Source organism: Rutilus rutilus (assembly GCF_951802725.1).
Source record: "Rutilus rutilus genome assembly, chromosome: 20".
NCBI classification, from domain to species: Eukaryota; Metazoa; Chordata; class Actinopteri; order Cypriniformes; family Leuciscidae; genus Rutilus; species Rutilus rutilus.
Genome location: NC_140225.1, coordinates 6566538 through 6583154, shown reverse-complemented (window position 1 = coordinate 6583154; position 16617 = coordinate 6566538). Strand labels below are relative to the sequence as shown.

General features: G+C 36.6%; 1 protein-coding gene across 2 annotated transcripts; it reads right to left on the bottom strand.

Annotated features, from left to right (window-relative positions):
- Positions 1 to 8373: 8373 nt before the first annotated feature.
- Positions 8374 to 14891, bottom strand: aifm2 (AIF family member 2). Of its 2 annotated transcripts, none has more exons than XM_084391595.1 (9): positions 14779 to 14891; positions 13861 to 14047; positions 13658 to 13773; positions 13453 to 13572; positions 13258 to 13350; positions 11668 to 11776; positions 9911 to 10063; positions 8890 to 9090; positions 8374 to 8730 (listed from the first exon to the last, which is right to left on the bottom strand). In XM_084391595.1, exons 2-9 carry the CDS (start codon positions 14033 to 14035, stop codon positions 8576 to 8578), a joined length of 1122 nt encoding a protein of 373 aa, XP_084247721.1. In that variant the 5' UTR covers positions 14036 to 14047; positions 14779 to 14891; the 3' UTR covers positions 8374 to 8575. The 2 variants fall into 2 exon arrangements, with proteins under 2 accessions (XP_084247721.1, XP_084247722.1); XM_084391596.1 differs by having other exon boundaries at positions 13861 to 14044; positions 14779 to 14845.
- Positions 14892 to 16617: the final 1726 nt, after the last annotated feature.

Here is a 16617-nt window from a genome sequence, read left to right as displayed (position 1 = left end):
TCCCACTCCGCCCTCATGATCACTTTGACCAGTCACTGCAGAGACGCTCTGGACCGTCCACCAGCTTATTGGTTCACCCCACAAGAAAAACATTCCAGCTTTATAGACATGCGGCAGAGATGCGTAATTGGATTTGACACCACACAGTACATGTTTTCATGTGTGATGGGTGACAGAAGGGGAACTGAGGACACTCTTTGTCAGGTGACTGTGTTTAAGAGCAGCTGTTTACCTGAGCTGTCTGATGACAAACTTGATATGTATGATGTGTAGTTTTGTCTGATTTAGTGTTGTGAGACGTGTTTGTGGGAATGTCTTCCCTTGTTTCTGCACGACTCCGTCCTTCTGAGAACGGCCACTAAGACCATGGCTAAATTATTTATCATTTCATGTCTAAGAATAAAAAAATGATCTCAGAAAGGTGCCAGACTGTGACGTCAACCTGAGACCAGTTCAGCGCGCCGGATTGCCACACTCAGACAACAGCAGTCGTAATTTATGGCCTTTGTGTGGATCTAAATTAAAAAAAAATCACCTCATGGGACAGAAAAAACACAAATAAGAGCTCTTCAGTATCTTCATCTTTAGTTTTTCTTAGGCAGTTATATTTGACATTGCCGCAGTCTCTTGTTTCTCCGATTCTTTCCCCTGAGTAACCTAATAATCTCAAATGCGTCTTCTCTAGACTTTCAGAAGAGATCTCAATAATAGCTACATTTACGTGCATTGAAATAAACTCTTAGGAATCAGATTGATTGCTCAGTCTGACTGAAAGCACCTCAATCAATCTAATTGAGCTCGATCCAAATGAAATTTCGATTGGATTGAAAGGGGTGGTTTAGACCTGAAATAATCCAATCTAAAGAAAAAAATTAATTATGTAAATGCTTGAGTTTTCTCAGTCAGATTCAAAAATACCTTGCACACATGCGTAGTGGCAAGTTGCTTATGTTAACATACATTTTACATCTTAAAAATGTGAGTATGTTTATTTACTTCTCATGTCTTACGAACTGGTCATTACGAAAGCTCTTTTGACATATTCTTGAACGTCCGGTTAAGAACGTGGTGACTGCGTAATATGCATGCACATGTAAACGAATATGTGAATCGGATTGCAACGTTTAGGGCTTATGTAAACAGAATATTCAGAATCAGAAATCAGATTGGATTCTTTCCAATTGAGGGAGATTAGTGCATACCTCAAACTGTCTCAAACTGTGTTGAAATTGGCTAAGATAGCAAAGTCTGGCATCAAAAGTCAGAGATCTCAATAGTTGAATGTAATCTGGACGTACTACATCCGCCATGTTGTCATTATCACGTGACCTACCAGCGTCACTTCACCTCCATTCAAAAATCCTCTCCCGTGGCCTCATGGGATAGTACAGTGTCCATCGAATGCGCACTTCAGAATCTCGCCGGAAGTAGTAGGTCATCCGGAGATTTTTTGCCTTCTGTTTTTCGAATATTATGTGTTCGGATATACTGCTCTGTTGGTGCACTGTATTTTCACAAACTATATAGTAGGGAATTTTACATTTTACAGGCTTTTATCGACAAGGATGTCGGGGGAGGTCATGTTTTTTTAAGTTTCGGTACAAGTTATTCACACATTGGCTATGCAAAAAGCGATTAATACATGAAAATTCTCACATATAGCCCTTTTAATGTGATTATTCAACACTATCTCACGACCAATTCGTACAAATTCGTATGAGTGATAAAAAGGTGGCAAATTCGTATGAATTTTTTACGATTTGTCTAAACCCACGTGATGGGTAGGTTTAGGGGCGGGGTCAGGGGTAGGTCATTCGTATGAATTCATACGAATTGGGCAATTCGTAAAATATGTACGATTTAGCAAAAATCTTACTAATTCGTACAAGTGAGGTCGTATGAATTCGTACGAATTAGCCACCTTGTTGAATTGTTACGAATTGCCGTGAGATCAGGTTGGATTATTATTTGATGATCTAATAAATAAAATTGCTGGCGACTGTATCTGTAAAATCTTGTGTAAAACATGGTTTGAAGTTTGAAGTACTTATGTATAGACATATATTCCCTGCTATGCGTGCATGTATGAACTCTTGATTCAGATAGTTTTGCCTTAGCGTCTTGTAAACAGAAGGATCTCTGTGTTTCATATTCGGCACAGATGTCCATTTCTCTTTATGTGTCTGCATCTGAGACAGGGAGTGGCAGGATGATACTGCATTAGCCACTGGCTGCTGCCCAAGAAACTCCACACCGAAATCAATTTAGGCACTTGAAAAAACAGAATGTGCCCTGCCACCCTCCTTGCCTACACTTCGTCTGCCAAGCGCACAGAGACATGCATCTTCAGCCATTATGCACCACATTTTCTGTGAATATTGAAAAGGTAATTAATCCTCTAAATGATTTATTTATATATTAACATGCATTTGCTGCCACAAATTCAGTGCCATGTACTGACCTTCCGCTCATAGAGTGGAAAGTTGAATACGGTAGGAATCAAAAGACTTGTAGGTTTTTGCTGATAGGTAGATGCTTTTAATCTAATGCAAATAACACTTCACCATTTACAGAGACAGTGATTCTGGAGCAACCTGTTGCTTTGGCTCAATGGACTTCATAAATGGGAGACGCCATATTTAATCTGACGAGAATGTAAACGAGACTGTGAGGGAAACTAGGTCTACCCTGCACTATACAAAAGCTGTCACTCAGGGTTGTACCCTTTCAAATGCAGTGTTGGGGGTAACGCATAAGTATTGTGTTATGTAATCAGATTACTTTTTTCAAGTAGCTAACTAGTAAAGTAACTCATTACTTTTAAATTTAGTTTAGTAACTAGTAAAACTAGTTAAGTTCATTTTCAAATAAGTTACGCAAGTTACTTTGTTTTCCCATTTATTGACTGACAGCTCTTCTGTCCGCATGTTGAGAGAAATCGAGTGCAGAAGCGTTGTGTGTGCGTTGAGTAAACATGACGGTTATTGTAGTTCTAGACTAACGTGAGCATGCTAATTTCACTTGCACAAAAACAGATTCAGTATTCCTCAAAATCAGTAAAAGCAGTGAAATGCAAACTCAGAACATTACACAAACCTGAAATAATTAAATATGTTAAAGAACACAAATATACATCATGTATTTAATCTCACTTTATTAACCAGTGTCTTTCCTGCTTACCTTCGATGATCCAATTCAACCATACTAATAAGCAAAAAGAACTTTAGATAAACATCATGTTTTTATTTCTGAAGTAAAGGTGTTGAATTTTCTTCTCCTGCGTCCTATTCTTCTGCAATTCAGAATGGAAGCATATCTGAAAAGTTAGTTTGAGCTGTAATGTGGCTTCAGTTTTGACTGATCGTTACCAATTGAAAAAAAAAACTGTAAAAAATAAACCAGCAGACCCATCCCAGATGAGAAAAAGTAACACAAAAACAAAAGTATAACATTTTCTTACCATAAAATGCAACTGAGTAATACAATTATTTAGTTTTTTAGGGAGTAACACAAAATTGTAATGCATTGCTTTTAAAAGTAACTTCCCCAACACTGTTCAAAATATACCTTTAAGATTCTAATATAGAGCTGACGCAACCTGTAGTTACTCCAGGATGAGCATCATGAGGTAGAAACAGGGACGTAGCTGATGCTCATAACATTTTAGGCAAAAGATGATCATGTGTACCTACTATTACATCAAATAATGATTGTAGTAGAAGTTTATGAGAAGCATTATGTGAATGCTTGGCTAAAGAGGTGTGTCTTTAATGTAGTTTTAAACAGAGAGTGAGAGTGTGTCTGGTCTCCGGACTTTATCAAGAATTCTATTTCAGAGTTTAGGAGCCAAATGTGAAAAAGCACTATACCTCCCTTAGTAGACTTGATATTCTAGTACTATCAAAAGTCCAGAGTTTAAATTTGTAATGGAACTGTACTCTCTTTAACTACGCTTAAGTGGCCTTTTATTTCATTTCATTAATATTATATTATCTTATCTGCAAGTAGAGGTTATTACAAATATACTGTTAAAATTTGAAGTGCACTACTTTTTTAAGGATATCTGATGTGGGAAATCATTTTAAGAGCATGGTATTTAAGAACATGTTCCGGTAACCAAAACAATCCTTCTTCTGGAGAGCTACCATCCTGCAGAGTTCAGCTCCAACCCCAATGAAACATACTTGAACCAGCTAATCAGGGTGTTCAGGGTTACTTGAAAATGGCAGGTGTGTTAAAGCAGGGTTGGAACTGAAGTCTGCTGGAACTGGAAGGTTGTTCTCCGGGGTTGACTATCTCTGATATACCGGTATAACATGCTGTCAACCCTGTATGGGTTACATAATTCTGTAACCATATTTCTGGTTCAATTAAATCCGGCATAAAGGACGAGTTATAGACATCACATGATTAACATCATGATTATCACATTGACACGATTATCACATGTTTAAATCTTAAGTACATCAGGAAGTAATTGGACTATAAAAAAGTGATGTTTTACTATATTGAAAACAGGTGATTGAAAGGAAGGGGCTGAAAATGTTCAATCTGCTGAAAGTCATTTCAGAGGTGGAGCAAGTATAAAAAATAATCACAAAGACAAATGATCTTATTTAGTATTTTGTTTTGTACCTTTTCCTAATCTATTCATTTGTTTTTACATTATTTGGTTTATAGTTTTTCCCAATCAGACTCAGTTCTCTACATGTCCAGTGCATCATCTAAAAATACTGCTGCTGTTTCTGTATGAAACTGATACTCCATTGCTGCATTTGGAAGACTTTGCACGTTTTTGCAGAATCTGCAACTTTTGTTGGAAGTACTGAGAGGAAGCATACTGATGGGCTGCATGCAACATCCATTTGTGAGATACTTTGAGACCAAAAGTACTCAACTACTTTGCGCTGCACTATAGTTGATAGTGATACCCACCGTGATCCACTTTTTATGTGAAATAGTCAAGAAATCTTTCAGAACCTGCTGATCTAACCTACTGGGATTTTCACGCACAACCATCTTTAGGGTTTACAGAGAATGGTCAGAAAAAAAGAAAATTAAAAAGTAAGCGGCTGTTCTGTGGGCTTGTTGATGCCAGAGATCAGAGGAGAATGGCCAGACTGGTATCAGCTGATAGAAAGTCAAACCTCGAACAAACACTCGTTATAAAACGAGGTCTGCAGAAGAGCGTCTCTGAACGCTCAACACATCCAACCTTGAAGCAGAGATGGGCCCGCCCCTAAACCTACCCATCACTGGGGTTTATACAAATCACTTGTACGAGTGAGGTCTTACGAATTAGCCACCTCGTACTCACTCGTACGAATTGGTCGTGAGATAGCGTTGGTATTATGTAAGCCGGACAAGTAGTTGTTGATGTCACTTTGTAAAGAAAGTCTACACGCCTGCACACATACGCATTATTTTTCTACAGTCCAGTTGAGCCAAACGCACATGCCTATCAACTTACTTTGCAACGCGGAAGTAAATACGATGACGTACTTCCTTCTAATGTGTTAGACTTCCATTTCACTTGCCGTTAGGTAAGAAGCCATGTTGTGGGAGCACGCACAAAACACCATTAAACACTAAACACGCAATACGCATGTCACTGTTTTCACAGATTCGCGGTTTTGTAGTTTACACAGAGCAAAAACAGTATAATTTTCATTTTGAAAGCCGTTTTCAAAAGTTTGCGTTTTCATTGCCACTAAACTGTGTAAATGAGCGGCCAAAACACAAAAAGTTTTCCGTTTTTACTTGAAAACGAAGTTGTGTAAACAGCCCCTAAATCCCCCAATAAATATGTGTGGGTATAAAAATGTTCTGACCAAATCACTGACAAAAATATACCGTTACTGTCCTGTGACTGCACTGACAGAATTAACGATTAAGTTCAAAAAAAGTTGAATCAATCCACTGTTGACTCTTCCCATGAACTTTGAGGACAAGGTTAGCATGCTTGGAATACTTGGTTTGTTTTGGAAATTAGAGCCGGAGATAGGGAAATTGTTAAATCGCAAACAATTTAATCTTGTTAATGAGGGTTTTCTTAAGGTAATTCCAAATGTACACTAGAATATAGTGATGTACATTGTGTAAAACAACATATAGCTATTTAACTGAGCACAATAAGGCCATTCATTACTCGCTCCCTGACATACCATGGGAAACATTTAATTGAATGGTTTGCATTAAACCCGAGTACAACTGAAAATATTAGTGTAGAGAGAAAAGTGAAGCTAATGATTAATACAGCGTTGTAAATTAGCTGATCATAATTCATTTTAGAGCTAATTGAATTGGTGAGGGGAGGGCAGATAGATGTTTGCCTGGGGGAAACCCAGGCTGCTCGAGGTTATGCGATATGTTGTTCACTGTAACTTTAGCCACAAGATGAGCTCATGTGTTCTGGAGAGAGGTCATAACGATGTCATAAAAATCATAACGACTTCTTTAAGTCATATGTCGCTAAAAAAAAAAAAATTCTACAGGTGTCGATATGATATTAAAGCAGGTATATATATTTTTTACATTCTTACAGAGGAACTTGTCTTCTTGTAGATAGAGTTTGCCAGATTAATTCTGGCTGGGAATGAATCAAATAAAGACAAATCCAGAGGGAACGCAGTGGACATTCTGACCCTGCTTACTCATTCAAACATCAGATTTATTTGATGAGGATTGATGAATGCATTTATACCTGTCTCCCTTCACAGTAAAATAATTCAATTGTCTGTCTCCTAATCATTCATTGCTTTTTGACTAACCAGAGACAAGACATTACGCTTTTCCCTAATGCTATTTTGCAATGTTTTTTGAGCCTTATAACTGCAATAATCCCAGTCCCACCACACCAAGCATTCAACTGGCTCTCTTGCATCTCATTATACATTTTTAATCTTAGTTTTCTAATGTGAGTCACATCAGTGAAAAGTTGTATAACAAAAACAAAAAAAAAATCATCAGGGAGATTGTGGCGTCAGACCATTTGTGTGGATACTTATTAGAAATTAAACATGCTGCTGCCTCTATTTAATAATTAAGCCTTTCATTTAATGATTCATTTATACAGTGTAGCTTAGTGCAGATACATTGAAGGCTCTATCAATTTAATGATATCATAACTCAAATAAAAAGCCTCATCAAAGCAAATAACCTTCTTGAAAAGTATTAGTACAGAAGTGCTATGGTTTTAGTCTAAATAAAAGCTAAAAGATGAAAACATCAACGTTTTCAAGTTAATAAAAGTCTTTAAAAAATCTGTTTATAGCATAAAGTGATCGTGTCTCTTCAGAAGACTTGGATTATGCTGCTTGATTCTTATGGATTGCTTTCACAATGTTTTTGGGTGAATGGACTTTCAGTGGAGGGACAAAAATCTCTTAGGTTTCCTTACAAATATCTTCATCTGTGTTTCAAAGACATATGCAAGTCTTTTGGGTTTGGAATGTAAATGATGACAGAATTTTCATTTTTGGGTGAACTAACCTTTTTAAAACAAACATGCTAAAACAATATAATACATCATTACTAGTTGTTGGTGCCTGGACTGCAGGTGCATCAATCTCAAAAACTGCAATATTGACAACAGATGACAAACATGAACTGCATTAACAAAGATGAACAGTGGGTAGAGCAACATCCCACAGGATAGTGTCTGAATGCCACAAAACTACAGCCTCTAAACAACCTCTGAATTGAATCAGTGCCTGTGTGACCCAGACTCAACACAAACTGTGGGTCGCGACTTCACAAAGTTGGAATTTATGGCAGTATTGCCATTTAAAGACCACTTGTATCCAAGGCCAACGTGCAAAGATGTGTAACCTGACATAAAAAACACAATACCTTAGGTTCAGGAAAATAATTCAAGAGTTTCATGAACACCAAATGCCAACAGCCTTCCCAGTCACCATGCAAACACATGATGACGTGCTGAGGTCATGTGACAACTATGCAGCGAGTCGTTGAATCAAACAGACAGGAATTCATTTAGGTGCAGTTAGAGGAGCAGAAATCACACACTGCACTTTCACAGCCCTCAGCTGACAAGTTTAACAAGTTCTTTAAAATGATTTTGGCTAATTTGATTTACTTCACTGTGTGAATCACTCGAACCACATTAGCAAAGGTATTAACTGTGCATACATTTTTTAAAGAAAACTGGGTTGTGCATTTTTGGCCTGTTTTTGAATCCTATAAGCTTGAAATGAAAGAATTCCACAAAAAAACTATATCTATTCAGTGACTCAGCATGTTGTTTTGTTGACCAGGATCCAATGATTTGATTCATATTGTTTTATTGCCCTCTAGTGGAGCAGTTCATCAAACACATGCTAAATGCAGGAAGATATGAGAGCAAACTGTATTGTGAATGTAAATTGATTTATTTCTTTAACAAATGTATAAACATATAAAACAATGCTTTTGATTGTTCTCAAAAGTATTACAAACAATATAAGATGTTATACAAGTATAAGTATACATTATGTGTACAATATAAAGCATCCTTCTAACCATGTGAGACCATAGTTCATATTTTCATATTTTAGTGTAAACTGTTAACCTGGTGTTAATTAGGGGCTTTTTGCCCCATTTCTCTCCAGCTCTTCCACAGCAGCAAGCCTTGGCTCTTACCCTTGGTGACCAGAAAGCGAGGTAGTTTATAGCCATTAAACTGGCCTACTCCAGCATCCTTACCCATAGCAACCAGCATAGTCACATTTCCTGATTGGGAACAGGATATTGGACATAAATTGATAAATAATAATAATAAACAACTCAGTCTGAATTGTAAGCATTGTAAAAGAACTGTGAGAAATGATTTTTTTAAAAGTGAGCTCACAAAAGACAGCTGAAGAGAAATCATTGGCTTATGGTTGTTACCTGTGTGGTATGAGGTTAAAGGTTTTCCTGACAGACTGTTGATGATATTGGTGGCAGCTACTCCAGCATGAAGTCCAGCATGATACGCCAACTTGGGTTCATTGACATTGGTACAGTCACCCACACCATACACGTTGCTAAAGCCTTCTACTTGCAAGTGCTTGTTCACCTTCAGAGCACCATTCTCTGTCAGAGATGCGCCTGAAATAAGAACACAAATAAAACATAGAGAGAGAGATGATGAAAAATCAGCCAATTAAATGAGGTTATATGACGGCATGTTACTAAAAGTCAACAAAGAATTGAGTGATATAACATTTTGCATATCATACATTAAGCATTTTCTACGATTAGCAACTGCACAAGTACGCAATCCTAACTAGGGTTTGAAAAAGCACTCGGTTTTAATAAAATAAATCCAAAAAACAATATCTATTCAGTGACTTAGACTGATCAACCAATAATTGGTTTTACCAATATTAAATTTTTTTCCCCATAATCGGCTATTGGTTTTGTTTCATCGGACTCAATGCAAATGAGTTTTGAGAAATGCGTGCAAAACTGCCATTAAAGGGATAGGTTTGAAATTTTGCATATCATACATATACAATTTTTTAAGCTTAGGAACTGCACAAGTAGGCAATCCTAACCAGGGTTATGCAAGATTTGAGGGTGCAGAATTCATATATAGTATAAGTATAGTTTTTAATACATTATCTTTCTGTATGAATTACCCATCATGCACACAAAATATGGGGTATTCCAAAAACATTAGAATACATTATGTTTAAAATCATGTTTAAATGCCACCTGTAGAAATGTGTAGTTCATTTACGTTTATTTTATTATATTTAATAAAAGAAAAATGTATGGACCATAGAGGAAGAAATCTTTATTTTCTAGAATTTCTTTAAAAAAAACTTTGTCTGAGAAATAAAAACATACAGGGGATGAATCTCCAATTTATCTCAACAATCACAAGCAACTATTAGCTCAATTATTACATGCAAAAAGCACTTACTCAGACTGGACCTGTATGCTTCAGAGTTGATCTTATTTCCTGTGCAGCAGATGACAAGATCGGTGGTGACCTGCTCGTTCTTATTGGTCTTGACCACCATGCCTCTCCGACACACATTCAATTCCAGCTCATCAAGGTTTGACACTTTTTGCCCTGCATTCAGGTGCACAGGGAAATAGAGAAGAAAACAGTCTACAACCTGCGTAGTGCGGAAGTTTCCCTATTTTACATAGTTCCAGTTTGTAAAAATGTGTATTTCCTTTTCCTGAAAAGGTCATCTCCCCATATAGAGACACATGTAAGGGATTCATTTGACAAAAAAACCCCACTAGAATATGGAAATAACTATTACTGTACCTTCTGATCACAATGCAAAAGAGTGATGTTCTTCCTCTGTATTTTTGTCTTTTTTCCAGTGCAAATGTGCAAATAAGAAAACGATTCTTAAATCAAGATGTATTTACTGGAGATACAAAATAACAAAAAAAAGTAAAAAAAAAAAAGTCTTGTTTTCTGTGAAATTGATCAAAATGAAGTGTTTCTGATTAAACCAAGATCAAATATCTGCCAAAGGTCTCAGAAAAATCTACTTAATTCAAAGGGAAGTTGATAACTCATTGATGGATATCTGAAGAGTTCAGATGCAACTAAATTCAATAATTTCACTTAAATGGCAATGAAGATTACCGATTAATTGTCATTTAAGTGAAATTACTGAACTTAAATATACGAGCTTGATAAAAATGATCATTCTAGAAGAAAATGTCAGATGGCACTAAGAGGCTTTTGCATCTGAACTCTTCATTTGTTCTTGTTTTAAGAATAAACTCACTTCATTTTGTTACATTTTTCAAGACATTTAACATTTGCATCTCAAGTAAATGTATCTTGATTTAAAGATCTTTAGATTTTTTTGGGGAAAACAGGACAACAATTATATGTGATAACAGTGCCCTCCGCCCCATGTCCAGCCTTACTATATGACTACTTGTGAAATAAATTAATAGGCGGACATGAAATATTGATTTGAGTTGAAATTATTTTATAATCTTACCTATTATCTTAAAGCTTAACTATATTGTTATAACCATAACTATATTATTACAGTAATATATGAATACTGAAGTAGAATAGTACTATTCACAATCGAGTGCATTTGCCAAATAATAACAATCATGCTGAAAGCAGTCTAATATTAGCCAGTGTTTTTTGTTGCTTATGTTTTGAAATACAGCAAGCGTCAAGTGTGAGTCAGTTGTTTTCCATCGAGTTAACGGAATATAGCTCTGACAATGCATGTAAGTAAATGTTAAGAAAAAACATTTGGTCACACTTTAGTTTAGGGTCCAATTCTCACTATTAACTAACTATTAACTATGATTTTTGCCTCAATAAACTCCTAATTACTGCTTATTAATAGTTAGTAAGTAGTTGTTAAGTTTAGGTATTGGGTGGATTAAGGGATGTAGAATATGGTCATGCAGAATAAGGCATTAATATGTGCTTTATAAGTCCTAATAAACAGCCAATACCCTTGTAATATGCATGCATATAAGCAACTAGTTCATTGGAACTGGGCCCGAAACTAAAGTGTTACCAAATATTTTATATAAGTCAGATCACATCAACATCTGTATCATCAACACTGAGTCTCTCCATTGATATTTTGCACTGTATTTCCTTCAGAAGAAAAATAGGCATGTGATGGCCCACATCAGGCAGAGATGCTAAGCAACAATGTCACGTGAAATAATCACCTAGCAACAGGTCCACCCCTTTTTCCAGCAGCACCTGCTTGGCCTGTTCTTTCACACTAGGCAATAGTTCAGGATCAGCCACCTCCTCACGTGAGTGAATCAGAATCACCTAGATGAAATATGTGTGAGATAGAAGACGGTTATCATTATATAACACAAAACACGTTTAAAGTGCCCCTATTATGCGAATAAACGAATATAACCTTTCATGCAGTGTGTAATATAGCTGTTTGTGAATGTAAAAGGCCTGCAGAGTTTTAAAGATCATAGTGCACGACAAATAAAGTTGTCTCCTAAAAGAATGCTGAAATGAGTCGTCAGCAATTCCAGTCTCACTTCCTGTTACATATCTACATAACAATGTAACAAATATTTGCATTATGCCAGCCTATGATCTTCATTGGCTGCCCGCAAACAACGTCTGCTTTGCCCCGCGATCACACACTGTGGTTGTAGCTGAGGGTACGTTTACATGACAACGATATGCTTAAAATGGAGAAGTTTTTCCTTTGAGTTTTCCGCGTACAGAGGACACCATTGTCAAAACGATCCCCATTCACACGGATCCGCGAAAACGACTAAAAACCCCTGTATTCTGTGGCCAGGCCATTAGATGGCGATGAAACACTATAGACTGAACACGTAATACGCATGTGCATGACGTCATTGTCTTCAGAGATTCGAGTTTTTGCTGTTTACACAGAGATCGTTTTAGTTCCGCATGGGTGGGATCTCACGCTACAACTAGTAGCCTAGTTGTATCATTTCTTCCGATACGGCCCTCTGTAACCGGTAGGCGTGGCTTGGGAGTGGCCTCATAGGGCAGCGAAGCAAGTGCATTCTGGGAGTTGTTGTCTTTCATCCACATGAGCCAAAAATACATTTTTCTGGCTTTTCTCAGTCTAGAAGGGTCATTTATGTTTCTACTACATAAATGACCCAATTTAAATACACATTCATCTTTCCAGCGGTGAAATATCCTGTTTTTAAAAGTTAACGTTTTCAGGCACCCAAAATGCCGTTGTCATGTAAACGAACAGCCAAAACGCATAAAAAGTTTGGTTTGTGTTGTCGATAAGTCAAGAAGATGCTATTTTCAGGGCTGCGAGAGCAAATCTACTTTGCATGCACTTCAAAAGGATGAGGACTCGCGCTGGAATTAATACGGAAGGAAATCGACGCCATCGTTACTGTTCGTGTCACTGTGTATCAAGCGCTGAGGAAGTTCCAGAGCTGAAATTCAGATATGGTAATGGGCGTTTTGTTTCCGTCAACCGCTGTAAGCTATAGACCAATCACATTAGACTGGGCCATCTGACCAATCAGAGCAGAGTAGACTCTCGGAAAGAAGGGATTTAGAGAGACTGAATCTTTGAACAAACAGTTTTTAGACTCTTTGAGAAATGAGGCTATGTGCAATCTACATTATAAGAAAATTAAAGTGTTTTTTGACCTTGGATGCATGCAAACCTATTGTAGGAGACCTCCAAAAAATGCAGCAACCATTAAAATAGCATAATAGGGGCACTTTAAGCTCATGCTTCAGAATAAGATTGCAAAGTCTGTTTGGGTGAGAAGTCAAAGCTCTACCTTCTTGTCAGGAAATTCTGTCCTGATCTCAGCAGCCATTTCAACACCGGTGGTTCCGCCACCAACAACAACAACTGTGTTTGTTGACTGGATCTGTAACATTGGAAAAAAATGCAAATAAATAAAAGCTTTTTCACAATTTAGTCTGTATTGCCATTTAAGATTATATCACACATGCCAAATAAGAAAACTCACCAATTTGACAAAGTCCTCATACTTCTGAATGGCTGCTCGGTAGGTGTCCACAGAATTGTGTTTGCCTGGGAAATCTCCGCTTGTTCCAGTGCACAGAATGAGGTGTGAATACCGTACTTCCTGTAGATTTATATTGGCACATACTGTATAAAGACATTTTCTCATACTTTGTTTTCGTCTGCTGTAACATTGCAATATCACTTACCTTCCCATTGTCAAGCACAACTGTCTGCGTTTCGGTGTCTATACGTATGACACGGCCTTGGAGGAAATTCACTCCAAATGTCTCTTTGTATGGTATGAAAGTCTGCTTCGCAAAACCTACAATAACATACAAAAAAATAAACTGCATTATTTTATTAATCTTGCTGTTTGTTTTCTTGCATTCAGACTCAGATTTTTGCATACCAGGTTGAACCGAGGCACGCAGCGCTGCAACGTTGTGATGAAACGCATCCAGGATGTCAATAAGCATGAAGGGCACCCCATGATGTTTAAGGTGTTGAGCAGCTGCAATGCCACCAAAACCACCACCGACAATCACCACATGAACATTCTCGTCAATGGACACCTGCCCACCCATAATGCTTTACTACTGAGAAGAGAAAAAAAGAAAAAAAAAACTAAGATAATTTTGTATATTTATATATACACACACTTTCATTCAAAAGTTTTTTTTAAGTCTTCAGTGTCACATGATTATTCAGAAATAATATTCTAATATTCATGCATCATTGCTTAATAAATATCATAGTGCTAATTTCTTAGAAAAAATCTTACAGACCTCAAACTTTTGAACAGCAGTGTACACACACACACGCGCACACACACACATATTGTCATATACTATATATATGACAGTTGAATTTCTGTTTGTTTTGTTGAATATAATTGTGTATTTATATATATATATATTATATATTTATATTATTTGTGAACATATATGACACAATAAGGTTTAGTTGATCTTCTGAAAAGGTTTCAAAGACATATTTTCAATGTTATTTGTTCAATTATATCCCCTTTACCCATTGTCAAATGCTCAAACTACTTCAATTCAGGTATGTGCAGATCCTTTCCATTTTATAGAGATTTACTTATTTTAAAACTTAAACAAAATGTATTGTAATGGTTTCACATGGTATCATTAAGAAAGAACTGATGAGAAAGGTTTTTAACACAAAGTGGTCTGCAACATCGATATCGATATGTTCATATAAATAAGTTTTGCCTGCGACTTAGCACTATATCACAATAAAGAAGCTCAAACACAAACCTTTGCATGCAACGTAAATACCTTTTGTGAAAATAACTTGCAATTCTTACCAGTACTTGATATGTGGAGGCTTGTGAAGGCTCTGTATTCTCTTCTTCCACACGGAAACGTCTTCAACTCTTTCTACTTGTACAGCTGTATTATATCCAATGGTAGCGCTTGTAGCAATGCGGTGGGCGGGTGTTTTCTGATTGCGTTGTATCATAGCCAATGGTTATCGTGTGATGGGCGTGTCTGTATTTGCGTATTTATTGCACGTTATGTATCAGTACAGCTACTTTACTGATGAAGGCTGAAGTTAGTTTGCAGTTTGCACCCGTAACATTCTGACAACCTTTAAAACAGATAGCAGATAATGTTTTAACCCAAGTGTTCTCGGAATGCAGCATCATTGTCACTTACTCACAGATGATTCGTCAAAACACTTCATATAACTGAAAGGTCACCAGTCTAGCTGAGTCACGATGACAACAAGCACGGATTTTCTTTGATTGCCTAAACTTTTTACTTAGATTTCGAAGGGCCAAAAAACTTGATTGAAGGCTGTGGGCCGAAAGTATACTTTGCATTACATCCAACTATATTAAAACGTACATGTTTAAAGGGACAATTTCATTTAGCCCATATTCTCCACATTTGAAAGCAAAAAAAAAAAAAAAAACCCAAAGGTCATCACGAGCCATCTTTGGCCCACTGCGATTGATTTGAACAACGTGGGACATTCTTGTCCAAGACGTACATTGATAATTAATAAAACTGACAGGCCTAATATTATGCATGAAAATAAATCCTAATGTGTTTTATAGAATTTAGTGTGGAACTTTTCGATATACAAGAAGTACCCTTAAATGATTAAACATATATCTTTGCATTGCAAGAGATCTTGGAGCACTTACATAGTTGGATATAAACTATTGTCATCAATCTGTCATCAGTCATTTACTATGTTGTCCCAAACTTGTTTTGTAAAATACAAAAGCAGATATTATACAGATGAAAACACTCTCATTTTGACCATAATGAAAGTAAAGGGTGACTGAGGCTGTCGTATTAGGCCTAACATCTCTCTTTGTGTTGCACTGAACAAAAAGTTATACACGTTTGGAACAGTGTATAATAAAACGTTTTTAATAAAAAATAATGTATTTAAAAAAGTTGATCCTCTGGATCCTAAAAATGTTGTCCCAAATCTGCATGTTTCTTTCTTCTGTTGAACACAAAAGAAGATATTTTGAAGAATGTCGGAAACCAGACAGTTGACGTTAGCCATTAACCTCTATAGTAGAAAAAAATACTGTGGAAATTAATTGTCTACCGTGTTTGATAACCAACATTCTTCTAAATATCTTCTTTTGTTTTCAACAGAAGAAAGAAACTCGCACAGGTTTGGAACAACATTCCATGTTTCTGCCGACGGGTGGCGCTCTAATAAAGCCGTGACCGTGTATGCGTGCCGTGGACCATCAAAGTCCTAGAATTAAATGACCTGTGAAGATAAGAGATCATGTAAACAAGTGTTTCTTTTTCTTATGTAAACGTGCATTTGACAAATTAATCTACCCACTTAAAGCAACTATTAAAAACAAAAGTATTAAAGGATAAAGTGCTCAACTTTATTTTCTTTTACAGTAGGCACAATATAATGCAAATGGCCAGAATGCAATGCAACAGCAGAGTTAAGGCCCGTTCACGCCAAGGACGATAACTAACGATAAAAAATATATATATTGCTCAAAAAATCATTATTATTAATATAAAATAATAGCAAAGTTCACACCAAAACAATAAAGATAAAAGCACAGAGAAACAATATCGCTGGAATCACTTTCAGAACGATTTTATCCAGCTGATGAACACATTAACAGCCAATCAGAATCCACCCAGAGCTT

Coding starts and splice junctions, on each gene's coding strand:
- aifm2 (XM_084391595.1), bottom strand. CDS start 14,035: ATGGGTGGGCAGGTGTCCATTGACGAGAATGTTCATGTGGTGATTGTC. Junction 13,573..13,657: donor TTGTGCTTGACAATGGGAAG/GTAAGTGATATT, acceptor ATAAATCTACAG/GAAGTACGGTATTCACACCT. Junction 10,064..11,667: donor AGGGGTGGACCTGTTGCTAG/GTGATTATTTCA, acceptor ACCTGAATGCAG/GGCAAAAAGTGTCAAACCTT.